This window comes from Tupaia chinensis, unplaced genomic scaffold, assembly GCF_000334495.1.
Source record: "Tupaia chinensis unplaced genomic scaffold, TupChi_1.0 Scaffold000405_1, whole genome shotgun sequence".
Taxonomy (NCBI): domain Eukaryota; kingdom Metazoa; phylum Chordata; class Mammalia; order Scandentia; family Tupaiidae; genus Tupaia; species Tupaia belangeri.
The window spans coordinates 74,021-88,828 of record NW_006159907.1 but is presented as its reverse complement, the minus strand read 5'-3'; the positions used below and the strand labels follow the sequence as shown (position 1 = coordinate 88,828).

Genomic DNA, 14,808 nt, shown 5'->3' with positions numbered 1-14,808 from the left:
TGATTTGTTAAGTAATGACTAATATTTTTAAAAATATTGTCACTATGGCAAATTCAATATTGCCTTGATTTTTTCTACATTTATCTATTTGCTTTGCGTTTAGTTTGCTAAAGGGTATGTGTGCTTCCCAGAGAGAGAGAGAGAGAGCAAAAGAAAGAGGGGGAAAGTGAGAAAGTATCTCCTGGGGTGTGTGTGTGTGTGGTTATCCTCCAATTCCTTCCCTTCTGCTTGGGGAATGCCTTCACATGTGTCTGGTGTGGTTTTCAAACTGCCAGGTCTGGGACTGGAACTGCATAGTATGCCTTAACCTCAATGCTACCTGCTGGTCCAGTAATGTATAATATATTTACACGTTATAAATCTATTCCTATTCTTTGCTAAATATTTTATTTTCATGGCTCATCCAAGAATCGCTACACTAAAAGACTTTGAGAAAATGTGTAATGCATTTTTGTTCCCATGTTAATTTTTTCTGAAAGGTTTTTGCTATAGGGAGTGTGTGCTTGCCAGAAAGACAGAGACACAGAGAGATAGAAAGCGAGAAATCACTCCCCCCCCAGGGGGGCATGGCCACACTGCAATCCCCTCTCCTCCATTCTCCTCTCAGAATCTTGGGCACACACACACGGGACCGGCATGAGTTTAAGTCACCAGATCTGGGACTTGAACCGCAGTCGACTACACGGGAGTTCAGTGACATAGCCGTTATGCCATCTGCTGGTCCCCTCATGTGAATATTAATGGCACTTTTTTGCCCTCATAAATTTTCATAAAAACACAACCTGAAATCTTATCTGTGAGTGAAAAGTTTAGTGACTTTTTAAAACCAATTTTCCACACACCAGTACAGTATAAACAAAGCCAGTATTTATTTTAACGTGGAATGTGAGACCTGAGGCATCTCTTTATAAAGAGGAATATTTTTATTTCCTTTTTTGTAATTTTATTTTTTTTTTTGGAAAAAAAAGTAACATTTTCATGAACCACTTTCATATGAACTAGTATTAAGATCAAACATTGCTTTCAGAATTCAGGACTTACATATGAAGTTGATACTATCGCATTTATTTCATTTTTCTGACTGGGTAATAAAAACAAATTATGCTTCGGCATACAGTTTAAAAAAAGAAAAAGAATGCTTTGATCTATAAGAAGATGGAGTTCAGAAAGTATTTTTCTCTCGGAAGGAACGAGAAGAGTCAGCATGTTGCTATTGCTCCTTGACATAAAGACGGTGTCTTTGTTTTATGTCTTCTTTATCTCTGAATCCTGCAATGCCATCACAGCAGAGTGCACTGTATACCCTTTAAATGATAAGAGTTTCAATAGGCACTTTAGTGGAATTAAGAAAAATCTAACACTCTTCCACCGTGATGCCACATAGCTATCTTCGTTCTAGTTGTCATGTCAGTAAATTATATATAATAGGCCTGAGCTTGTCTCAGTGTGTTCCTGAAATAACAAAACAAAACAAAGAAAGTACATATTATAGGATTTATCTTGTGTCGGCAGAATAAACCAAAACTGACAATATGATAAATATATAGCAACTTGCTAGAAACCAGATAATCAAAGGAATCTTGTCCAATAAAGCCCGGGTCGGGGTCTGTGTGTGTGTGTGTGTGTGTGCGCGTGTGTGCATGTGATTTCTATTGGTGTTTTTTTCTTTTTTTTCCCTTTTTAAAAAATTTCTCCTTTCAGTTGTACTTTAGCCTTCACGTCTCTCCTAAGTGACTTTATCAGGGTTATAACTCTCTTCTTCGCCAAACATGTCGGCCAAGACTTTAAAGCGGGGTCCCCAGTCTGTGAGATAGTCGTAGTCCTGGTCGGCCTCTGTGGTGAGAGAGTCTATAGAGCTGAGGGACTCTGCCACAGACCCATTTCCTTCGTAGGCGTAGGTGGCCAGCGAGTCGTACGGTGGGGCGGTTGGATCCATGTCATTTTCTTGTAGCCTTTGATGAATGAAGTCCCTGATGTCTGTGTTATCTTCCACTGGTGGTCTTTGACGAGGTAAACACAGAGACTCTGGTTTTATATCCCTGCGGATTTTGTTCTCTTCGATCACTTTGGGATTTCTCAGAGCGCCGATGTCGAAAGCCTGGGTGTCCTCCTCGCCACCTCCTTCATCGTCATAATGAATGACATTGTCTCTGATGTCTTCCTTAGAGGTCATCAGGGTGTCTTTCTTCTTCTGCCTCCGCAGTGCTACATACAGCACGACTATGGCTGGAGCAAGACAAAAAGAGCGCTTTGAGCATAGCAAGCAGATGGCCATGTTTCCCTCTCCTTGAACATTAAAGTCAATCAGAGCTGCTTTTAGTTTTTCTTTAAGACTTATTAAATTCAAAGTAAGCATACTATCATCAATACCATATATGTTTACATTCTTCTTTCATTGCCTGAAGTCAACTGTATTTCTTAGTTTAATTAAATTTCTTTTTTCAAGCCAGCAGGTGATTTAGTGATTAAGATGCTGGACTCCCATGTGCTTCACTGTGGTTTAAAGTCCCAGACCCTGCGGCTTGAAATTCACATGGGAATGTGTCCATGCATGCCCAAAATCCCTAGGAGAAGGGATTGCAACATGGGCATTTTACCAGAAGGCGATTTTTCCCTTTCTATCTCTCTCTGTTCTCTGGTAAGCGTACATGCCCTATAGAAAAATTTCTCCCCTCCCCACCCCCCTGCCTAAAAAAGAAAGAAAAAAGGAAAAGAAAAAGAAAAAAAAAATTGCTCGAGGGCCATGTACTCTCCGGAGAGACAGTCATGCTCAGTTGACACAGCGAGACTCCGAGGCAGATAACTGCAAAGAGAACAAGGAATGGGAGACAGTACAGAAAACAAACGCTTGATCAGAAGTTAAATAACTCATCGATCATGTTCAATTCAAGTATGAGAATGGCATTTTGAATGCTCCTTTTTAAGATTTATATCATCAACACAAATAGATGCAAGGGATACTTTCTTATAAGTTGGGAGGATAGGGCTGGGCCAGTGGCCCAGTAATTAAGAGAGCCAGATCCCACATGGCAGACCACTGTTAGAATCCTGGCCCTGGCAGGATTGAAAAACGTGCCAGGCATGTGCAATCCCCATATTCCGACAGGATGGAGAGATAAAAGAGAAGGGATTCTAGTTTCAATGCGCCTCACTGGAGAATGTTTTCTATCTTCCTCTCTCTGCCTCACTCTCTCTGGGAAGTCCTCATGCCCTCTGGCTAAATAGAAAAACAAAACAAAACAAAAATAATCAGAATATAAAGAATACTTTTTTTCCAGCACATTGAGTACTTTTGTGGGATTAATATCTACACTGTGCAAATTGAACTAGAACATCACCCTCCAAGACAGTGTGAGGTTTCAGGCTTAGGAAAAGTTACTATTAGAAACTCCCTTATTCTATCTTTTACATTCTGGCAATTTTGTAAATTTTGTATTTTCTGTCTTAGAGATAAAAGTAGATTACACATTTTTCAGAATAACTTTAAATAGTAAATATGCATATATAAGTGATTCCACAGTGCTCAATTGCATGTCTGTTGCAAGCTGAATTCAAAGGAATGAAAGGCAAAACAGAAAACCTCGCTGCTTTCACGAATCTGGCAGTGAATTCACAAGTGAAATGGAGAAGCTGCACAGAGTGATGGAAGAGGGAAACCCCTAAAGTAGGTTTATGTTCACTCTCACAGAGATGTTACAGAATATATTTAACTTCAATCCTTTTCCTTTGCAGGGCTTCAAGATATTTTAGTTTGTTCTGTTCTGTTCTAGTGGGAATGGTTAGAATTTTGATGTGAGGAGATGTGAGAAAAGTAGAAGAATTGCTTCTGGCTGGCAGTTTAAACAGAGAAATATAAATCAAGCAGTCCCTTTATGTTCTATTTTTTTCCCTCTCCTTTCTCTATTCTCCTTTTCTTTACTGAACTGGAATTTGAGAACTATTACTTATCTAGTATTTTTTTAAGGATTATATAGCTTCTTATCAGACCACAATAGTGGCTAGGATGGGAAATGAATTTAGAAACCATTGTAGAGGAGCCAGCAAGCAGACTGGTGGTTGGAGCACTAGACCGAGTCCACATGACTGACCACGGTTTGAGACCTGGACATGATGGCTTGCCTTTTCTCTCTCTCACTGGTGAGCACGTGTGCCTATAGTAAATTAAATAATAACAACTATTAATAATAATAAATAAAATTAAATAATAATTCTAAAAAAAACATTATGGGAAATTAATATTTCTTACAGAGAATATCACTATGAGAGAGACAGAGAGGGAGAAAACATCTCTCAATGGGGCAGGTCTCACTGGAATCTCTTCTCTTCCATTTCCCTACCCTGATGGAGTTTTGGAGATGGAGCACACACAATGCTTAGTGTACTTTTCAAGCCACTGGGTCAGGGATTTGAACCATGTCGTTGATGGGTGACATGTGATCTGGCTATCTTAATTGGTAAACCATGGGGTTGGCCTACAGATGGGTTATCTTCTATCCCAATGTAACATCACAATGAAGAAAAACTGATTTACTTGGTATGTTAAGCAGAGAGATAGACAAAGAAAATAAAGATAGAAGAGAGAAGGATCAACACTGAAACCAACCTAAGAGTATAACGATGCACAGTAGGATTGCAATCAAAGCTCCAGTGCTCAGTCCAACAGGTAGGAAAATTGCTTCCACGTTACAAGACAGGATGGTGCCGTCAGAGTCACATCTACAAACTCGAATAGTCATTGTGTTCGTGCTGCTCTGGATGGGGTAACTGCTGTCTTCTATTACAACGGGGAGGAAATATAACTCTTGCTGCCTGCGACTGTATCCATTTCTCCGGGTTTCAATTCCAGCTGTGTTGTCTAAAAATTGTGACATTTATCAGATGGTTACAATGAGCTTCACTTCACACCTTAAAGTTAGTGTCTGCTAAATAGTACTAAGTTCTTCCTGAGTCAGTAAAACACATTCTTATTTTAATTTTTTCTATAATTATTATGAAAGGTAGCAAAATGCAAAAAAAAAATTGCTCGAGGGCCATGTACTCTCCGGAGAGACAGTCATGCTCAGTTGACACAGCGAGACTCCGAGGCAGATAACTGCAAAGAGAACAAGGAATGGGAGACAGTACAGAAAACAAACGCTTGATCAGAAGTTAAATAACTCATCGATCATGTTCAATTCAAGTATGAGAATGGCATTTTGAATGCTCCTTTTTAAGATTTATATCATCAACACAAATAGATGCAAGGGATACTTTCTTATAAGTTGGGAGGATAGGGCTGGGCCAGTGGCCCAGTAATTAAGAGAGCCAGATCCCACATGGCAGACCACTGTTAGAATCCTGGCCCTGGCAGGATTGAAAAACGTGCCAGGCATGTGCAATCCCCATATTCCGACAGGATGGAGAGATAAAAGAGAAGGGATTCTAGTTTCAATGCGCCTCACTGGAGAATGTTTTCTATCTTCCTCTCTCTGCCTCACTCTCTCTGGGAAGTCCTCATGCCCTCTGGCTAAATAGAAAAACAAAACAAAACAAAAATAATCAGAATATAAAGAATACTTTTTTTCCAGCACATTGAGTACTTTTGTGGGATTAATATCTACACTGTGCAAATTGAACTAGAACATCACCCTCCAAGACAGTGTGAGGTTTCAGGCTTAGGAAAAGTTACTATTAGAAACTCCCTTATTCTATCTTTTACATTCTGGCAATTTTGTAAATTTTGTATTTTCTGTCTTAGAGATAAAAGTAGATTACACATTTTTCAGAATAACTTTAAATAGTAAATATGCATATATAAGTGATTCCACAGTGCTCAATTGCATGTCTGTTGCAAGCTGAATTCAAAGGAATGAAAGGCAAAACAGAAAACCTCGCTGCTTTCACGAATCTGGCAGTGAATTCACAAGTGAAATGGAGAAGCTGCACAGAGTGATGGAAGAGGGAAACCCCTAAAGTAGGTTTATGTTCACTCTCACAGAGATGTTACAGAATATATTTAACTTCAATCCTTTTCCTTTGCAGGGCTTCAAGATATTTTAGTTTGTTCTGTTCTGTTCTAGTGGGAATGGTTAGAATTTTGATGTGAGGAGATGTGAGAAAAGTAGAAGAATTGCTTCTGGCTGGCAGTTTAAACAGAGAAATATAAATCAAGCAGTCCCTTTATGTTCTTTTCTTTTCCCTCTCCTTTCTCTATTCTCCTTTTCTTTACTGAACTGGAATTTGAGAACTATTACTTATCTAGTATTTTTTTAAATATAGCTTCGCTTCTTATCAGACCACAATAGTGGCTAGGATGGGAAATGAATTTAGAAACCATTGTAGAGGAGCCAGCAAGCAGACTGGTGGTTGGAGCACTAGACCGAGTCCACATGACTGACCACGGTTTGAGACCTGGACATGATGGCTTGCCTTTTCTCTCTCTCACTGGTGAGCACGTGTGCCTATAGTAAATTAAATAATAACAACTATTAATAATAATAAATAAAATTAAATAATAATTCTAAAAAAAACATTATGGGAAATTAATATTTCTTACAGAGAATATCACTATGAGAGAGACAGAGAGGGAGAAAACATCTCTCAATGGGGCAGGTCTCACTGGAATCTCTTCTCTTCCATTTCCCTACCCTGATGGAGTTTTGGAGATGGAGCACACACAATGCTTAGTGTACTTTTCAAGCCACTGGGTCAGGGATTTGAACCATGTCGTTGATGGGTGACATGTGATCTGGCTATCTTAATTGGTAAACCATGGGGTTGGCCTACAGATGGGTTATCTTCTATCCCAATGTAACATCACAATGAAGAAAAACTGATTTACTTGGTATGTTAAGCAGAGAGATAGACAAAGAAAATAAAGATAGAAGAGAGAAGGATCAACACTGAAACCAACCTAAGAGTATAACGATGCACAGTAGGATTGCAATCAAAGCTCCAGTGCTCAGTCCAACAGGTAGGAAAATTGCTTCCACGTTACAAGACAGGATGGTGCCGTCAGAGTCACATCTACAAACTCGAATAGTCATTGTGTTCGTGCTGCTCTGGATGGGGTAACTGCTGTCTTCTATTACAACGGGGAGGAAATATAACTCTTGCTGCCTGCGACTGTATCCATTTCTCCGGGTTTCAATTCCAGCTGTGTTGTCTAAAAATTGTGACATTTATCAGATGGTTACAATGAGCTTCACTTCACACCTTAAAGTTAGTGTCTGCTAAATAGTACTAAGTTCTTCCTGAGTCAGTAAAACACATTCTTATTTTAATTTTTTCTATAATTATTATGAAAGGTAGCAAAATGCAATCAGATATAATCAAAATAATCCCTAAGGAAAGAAGAAATAATCATCATACCTATTGTAAATATTAAATGCTTTATTTAGAAAGACTATACAATGGTTTACAAGAGACATGTTGTGTTAACCGATATTTTTTTTACATCAAAATCACATAGAGAAAAATAATACTCTTGTGGATATTCTCATACAAAATATAAAAGCAAAAACTAAAAATTATGAGTCTATAAAATATCTTACCTATGGATCTATTTTTAAAATACATCCAAAGAAAATTGGCTGAGTCCAGCAGGTGGCATGGAGGTTAAGGCAGTGAATTCCACATGGCCACCTGTGCGGTTTGAGTCCCAGACCTGGTGGCTTAGAAATCATGCTGGGTACATGAGCATGCATGCCCAAAATCCAGAAAGCAGAACAAAGGAGAAGGGATTGAAGCATGGCCATCTCCCCATGGGGCATGATTTTTTACTATCCATCTCTGGTGAGCACACGCACCCTATAGCAATAAATAAATTAAAAAGCTGTTTTAGATTAAAACTTTAGTTTTTCTCATCTTGTATATTATAAATGTGAATATATATGTTTATGTGTGTTTGTGTGTGTGTGTATGGGATTTCTACAAATTTATGAAAAAATGGAACTTAAAATGCAAATTTATTTTTACTTTAAAAAAAATGAAAGCAAAAAATAGAAATCTATATATTTCTTTTTCCTGTTACCCTTTTCCAATGAACTTTTTAAAGCTCCTTCCCATCCACCCAGAGCAACAGACAAGTACTTGACCTTATGTGTCTAGTTCATGTGCCTTTACGTTTTTTGTAGTGGCTATAGTAATAGCAGGTACAATAATAATTAGTGTTGGTAGTCGCAGACATGATAGCAGTAAGAAAAGCAGTAAGAAATATAAATGTAAACATGATGGCATGGATAGTTGTTAAAATCACCTTGACAGTAACATATGTTAGACAATATGTTAAAGGCTTTGCAAATATGATTTTTTTTGAGAAGTTTTTTTATAGGGCATGTGTACTCGCTAGAAAGACAGAGAGAGACAAACAGACAGAAAACGAGAAATCACCCCCCCAGGGGGGATGGCCACACCACAATCCCTTCTCCTCCATTATCTCAGGATCTTGGGCACACATGCACATGCACCCGACGTGAGTTTAAGCTACCGGGTCTGGGACTGGAACCTCAGTCAAGTACATGGGAGCCCAGTGACAGCCATTACACTAACTGCTGGTCCTGCAAATATGATTTTTAATAAAGAATTCTTTTATTTCATTTCATTTATTTATTTATTTATTTTTATTTTGACCAGAGAGAGAGAAAGTCAGAAAGTAAGCTGCCAGGTCTGGGACTCAAACCATGGTTGACCATGTGGGAGTCCAGCACCTTAACCACCATACAATTTGTTGGTCCCTGTATATATGATTTTATTTAAGGCAAACACTGTGAGGTTTAACATTATGGGACCCCTCCCTTCTTCTTGAGAATTCCTTTTTTTTCCCTCTCCCTCTCCTTTATAAATTCTCTTCTTTGCTATACCCACAAGATAAATAAATAAATATAAATATACATAAATAAAAATTATCTATCATTTAGGTGATATAGAGTGGAAATGAAAACCCTCATCATTTTAATTTCAGTTACTACATTCTTAACCGCTACAGTACTGTGTATTAGTCCAGAATAGTTACTAAAGAGTTTCCTATTTATGTGTAGAGTAATCTGTTGGGGGACAAATGATATATTCAAAACAAAGAAAGCGTTCAATTTGCCAGGTAGTCTTTTATTTGCTTAGCTCATTAAGAGACTATCCACACGTATAATGTAAGTAAGCTGCCTGAATAGATGCAGTATAGAGATCCAATATTTAATTTACTACTAGGTATAGAATTTTGAATTTCCCATATATGGATTTCATGTATGAGAAATTTATAAAATGAAGTGCTTTTAGGAAAAATCATTGATTCTTCCCTTTGTGCCCTTTAAAAAAAAAAAATGCAATATGAGTGGTAAATCTTTGCATGCTTATACTTACTCCTAAAGTCACGGACTGTAAAATTTGGTTTGATGGCAGCCTCGGGTGATAATCTGAAGGAGAACTGCTGCCCAGCAGGTGAAAGGTCTCGGTCTGCAGCGCTGACTGTCTGAATTATCTGAAACAAAGTTGAGATTAAACTTGAAGTCAGTCCTCGCTCTCAACGGACACTTTGCACACCGGACTAATAAGTTTATTTAATGAAGCATGCAAATGACATTTTTTGAATCAATATCAGTGGGACAATTACACATAATTTTTACAAACAAATCTCTAAATGTTTACTGGTAATAATGGCAGGTACAATTATAGGACCTAGGTTAATTCCAAATCAATACTTGTGTAGCTAAAAAGCTTACCGGTACTAAAAATTCTCACTAATAAGCAAAATAAAATTAAAACATACTTGCACTTTACACTAGATTAAATATATGCTTTCTAGTCTAAATATGAAAATGCTTACTGGGAACAAAATCTCTGATTATCTAAAAGCCCTTGCAATAGCAGAATTTTAGAACTGTTATGTTAGTGAAAATGAGCTTTATTTTTATAAATAAATAAAATGGTTAGAAAAAGAGATATAAAGAATGTATATCTGTTTTTGTAATGTCTGTTTTTTCTCCATGGGGCAGAACTAACAATTGTGTTTTCATAGGTTTTTAAAAAGTAAGTACTATTATCCCGGTTTCAAAAATTTTTCTAACTTGCCTCTGTAGGTTGTGTATTTTGCCGTTAAATATCCTTATACTTTAATAGGATACCCTAAAACATTAGGAAACAAAATCATACTTGGAGCCAAAGTATGAAATTTATAATTCATTACATGGGCAAGCAAATCAGAATGGATTTTATTCACATATCCAATAGCTACAGCAGACAGCATCTCAGGAAGTGTGTATGGGAGAGGGCGAGGAAAGTGTGCTGGCCAGAGGCTCACCCTTTTAGATGAAATCTTAACTAGCCAAAGGAAGATCTTATATTTCAAGTACTACATCGTCTGTGTGGAACATTTATCATGTGAGGTTAAACATGTGATTCATCCATTACTTTTTGTTATCGATCCCATGGTTAAAAGCAAGTCTCTGTGATCTTATTTATGCTCTACTTCCCCAAATAGCTGCACACACAGAGACAGAGAGCTAGCTAGCTAGATAGAAGACATATAGATAAGTAATTGATGGAGAGACGATTTATAGATAAATAGGTGATAGAGACAGATAGATGTTAGATCCACCACTAGAAATATAACAGTGCAGTATTAGTAATTGGTAATTTACCAAATGAGTTGATTTGTACTGTGACTATCTGTTGCTTGGTGTAGTGTAAAGTAATTGTTCCGGATCCATTTTCCCTATTGAATTGTCATGGATGAGACTTTCATTATCTAATACCAAAGGCCAGATAATGAAATATGAGGATTTAGTCAAATAATTGCCATATAGACTCTAAATTTTTAGCTCTTTTATACTGAGACTAATATTCTCTCATTATTCATTTTTTTTGCAGAATTTCTGTATGTTATTTAGAGACCAACACCTAGTTGTCAATTTTTGTTTTGTTTTGCTTCTACCTTCTATACATAGAGAATAACCCTTACGACACTTCATGTCTATTCACTGCCCTGAGGAACAAAACTCCCATCTAAATCAAAATAGTTTCTCATAGTTAGATAACATAGAACAATAAAATATTTAAGTGTAACCTAGAAAGGACAGTTTATATGCATTGTTCCGAGGCCATGCATACAATGGCAGGGGCCAAAAGCAGAAAGTGCCCACTTTCCACACTCCTTGAAAAGTGAAATGACATTTCAAGGATATGCTTCCTACACAAGTGTGGCCCAGTAGGACACAAAAATTCTAGCAGATTTTTTTGGAGTGTCTCCAGGGACCCAGCAAATTACTCACTACTTTGTTCCAAGATAAGAAAATTAAGTTAATCTCTAGAAACTTCTATTTTCTCAAACTTAGTAAACCCTTTAATTTAACAGATGAAAATACAGCACAAATGGAACTGTGTTTCCAAATGCTTTAAAGTATTACAAGGTTCTGACTGATCTGAAACATTAATATTCTTATTTATCTAAAAGATTGAAAAAATGGCTATTTATTTATGGTGTGGTAGGGCCCCTGGAAAGTGGAAAATCACTAAGTTGTGAATTTTTGGTATATCTCTTCTACCTCCTCAAATAACCAAATTAAATTATTTATTTGTGCCCAGATATTTATTCAGCATGTACTATGTCAGACCCTGAAGAAAGCGACAGCTCATTCTGTGTAAATTGAGGATGCATTTAAGGTGCTAAAGTTTAGAAGCATCTGTATGCCTATTCAAAATTGCGGATACATATTTGTTACTTAGGAAATCACTAAATAGGTTATGATGTAACAAAATGAAGGATTTCCTCAAATTATCAATTGAGAAGTTAGAGCAGCCAGTCTACAAGAAGCATCCAGGCTTATATAGATACACTGTACCTATACTCATCACATGCGGTTTACACACCACCATACAGTTCTTAGGCACTTGACATGTGATACGCTAATATGAATGAGGGCGTTGGTTTTTAATTTTACTGAATTTCAATTTTTATTTAAAAGTTTTATAGCCAGTGGAAACCACAGGATTCAAGCTATGGGTCAAATGTTACACCAAGCAGTACAAAATATGCAAATTGAAAAAAATATATATATATATATGCTAAAGGTTAAAGAATGACTGTTTCAAATATGAATATTTATCTCAAGTAAGAATGAAAACTTTCAAAATTCATTTAAATGAGTAGTTACACTAGTTAAAGGTATTTGAAATATACAAAACAAAAACAACAACAACAAAAGCCCCAAAGCATACCAATACATTTTCCCTTTGGATTTTAGGTGCACATATTACATAAATAATATTCTTATCTCATAACACATTCTTATAGTATACCTAAGTCTGATTCTCTATGTTATTCATTCATTCACTCACTCACTCATAACAGTGTGGGGAATAGATAGTGGCTACCTATCACTACTGCACATAAATCCTAGGACATTTACAATAAGTTTCATTAACTATATGATCTCCTCATAACATCTACCCACTACATTATAGTGAATAATTTTGACTTATAGACAAATGTAATTAAGAAATTTTGAATAACCCAAATACTCTTCTCAAAGCCAACAAGGAAGGAAGCCTTACATTTTCTGTAGTTTCAGAGCTTCATTGTACCCCTTTACAAAAGCATGTAAGCAAAGCAAGAAATGTGCCGAGAAAGTGCCCTGAGAAATAGTTTGTTTACTGAGTTTCTTGTCAAAAGTTCTTAAGAAATTCCACAGGGTGGGAGTAGAACATTACAGCAGAAAAGGCAATCAGGGGTATTTGAGCCATACAAAGAATGTTCACTTGGCCACCAGAACAATTTTTCCCCTGTGATGTTTCCACATTTATGCATTCACACAAAAACTTAGTGTCTCTTATGCTTTTTGAAGACATCTGATCCAGAAAAATAAATATATGTGTGTGTGTTCATGCTTGAACAGTGATGCAAAAATCATGCATAGAGGGAGTCTTTATACACAGGAAACTAACAATATTGTTAAGGTACCTGTCCTGGTTTGGCATTTTCACACACAGCTGTCTCATATGGCACAGATATTTCTGGAGGAAATTCATTGACATCTAGGACATTAATCAGTATGTTGACTTTGCTAGTTAATAATGGGTTACCTGTTGAAACATAAAAAGAGAAAGGGTGATTACAAAATTTGGTCAGTTATTGCTTGTACTGAGACTAATATTTAAGTTAAAAAAAATTAACTTCTATGGGCCAGCCCCTCTCTCCGTGTTTAAGCACTGTATAGAGAAAGCTGAATCTGACAGAGTTGACCACAGTTCAAGTTCTGCCCCTGCAGCTGGTAAACATACTGGGTGCATGTGTGCACACTCAAAATAACGATAGGATAGAAAATAGAGGAAATGGGACTGTGGTATGAACAGAGTTCAGTGGGGAGTATTTTTATTGTTTTCCTTCTTTTTCTATCTATTCTTCTCTCTCTCTCTCTCTCTCTCTCTCTCCCGGTCTCTCTCTCTCTCTCTTTTCCCAAGTAAATGGGACCTCTGGCTATTGGAAAAAAAAAAAAAAAAACAACTCAGTCTACATATAAAAAGAAATTAACCTTTCCTAGTAGGAGAAATTCTAAAGGTTCCAACTATAAGATGATAAAAGGATGAAGAAGTGAATAACCAAAGTTTAGCTGTAAAGATCCACTAGTGTAGTATCCTAACGATTATCCCTAAATTCACAAAGTAAGTTCAGCCACTTAGCTGACATTTTACCATAACTGTAGAGTCTTTCTAGTAGAATGACTTAGCTATAACACCTTAGTTAGCAGAACAAATACTTACAAATAGCAATTTTTTTCACTAGATAAAAATAGCTTTTTAACATTGTGCCTATATAATAGTAAAAATGTGATTAACTGGAAAAACCTACATACCTAAGTGACTCTCTCAAAATGGTTCCTCCTAGACACTTCCTCTTTTTTTTTTTTTTGGAGAGGTTTTTCGTTATAGGGTGCGTGTGCTCGCCATACAGACAGAGAGAGACAGAGAGACAGAAAGTGAGAGAGAAATCACCCCCCAGAGGGGATGATCACGCCGCAATCCCTTCTCCTCCTTTCTCCTCTCAGGATCTTGGGCACGCACGCACACGCGCCTGGCGTGAGTTTTAAGCCACCGGGTCCGGGACGTGAACCGTGGGCGACTACGTGGGAGTCCAGCGACATAGCCATTATGCTAACTGCTGGTTCCCGACACTTCCTCTTGAAAAGAAAGATAATAAATAACAAGAAGAATGAAGAAGAGAGAGATTTAAAAAAATCAAAATTAGGGGTTGGCAGGTGGCATGGTAGTTAAGGCAGTTGGACTCCCATGTGGCTGAATGAGGTTTGAGTCTCAGATCTGGCAGGTCGCTTTCTCACTTCTCTTCTCTCTTTCTGTCTCTCTTTGGTCATCTTCAAAAATAAAACATAAAATAATGACAATGAGTAATATTAAATAAAAGAACTCTGTTTAAAAAATCGAATTAGAAAAATAGATTTAAGAAAGTAGAAATAAGAATGTATGGAAGAAAATGAAATAAAAAAAATAAATTCAAAAAAAAAAGAAGAAATGGATTATGCAAAGGCAAGATTCACCCTGAAATTATGTACTGGTGCAAAAAATATCAAACAAGGTTTTATTAGAGAATGATTCTTCCGAAAGTATTGAAAATAATTTCAGTTTTAAGAGATGTCTCTACCAAAGATGCATCAGAGGTTTTTGCTTTAAACTACTGATTATTGTCTGTATCCCTGTTATTACTGAAGAAAATTAGAAATAATTAAAGGGGCTGCGAGGTGGCATGGTGGTTAACGGTACTGGAATCCCACATGGCTGACTGCAGTTCAAGTCCTGGACCTGGCAGCTTTCTTTCTTACTTTC

The 14,808-nt window shown here is 37.0% G+C and overlaps 1 protein-coding gene across 1 annotated transcript; it reads right to left on the bottom strand.

The window, feature by feature from the left end:
* Positions 1 to 1,087: 1,087 nt before the first annotated feature.
* Positions 1,088 to 4,840, bottom strand: LOC102476638 (cadherin-12). The gene is made up of 2 exons (XM_027774138.1): positions 4,604 to 4,840; positions 1,088 to 2,226 (listed from the first exon to the last, which is right to left on the bottom strand). The coding sequence occupies exons 1-2, from the start codon at positions 4,734 to 4,736 to the stop codon at positions 1,727 to 1,729; spliced, it is 633 nt and encodes a 210-aa protein (XP_027629939.1). The 5' UTR covers positions 4,737 to 4,840; the 3' UTR covers positions 1,088 to 1,726.
* Positions 4,841 to 14,808: the final 9,968 nt, after the last annotated feature.

Bases quoted from the DNA above. Each gene is read 5' to 3' on its own strand.
- LOC102476638 (XM_027774138.1), bottom strand. From the start codon at position 4,736: ATGACTATTCGAGTTTGTAGATGTGACTCTGACGGCACCATCCTGTCT. The intron at 2,227-4,603 runs GTTGGTTTCAGT...GTCTTGCTCCAG, and splicing joins GTGCATCGTTATACTCTTAG to CCATAGTCGTGCTGTATGTA.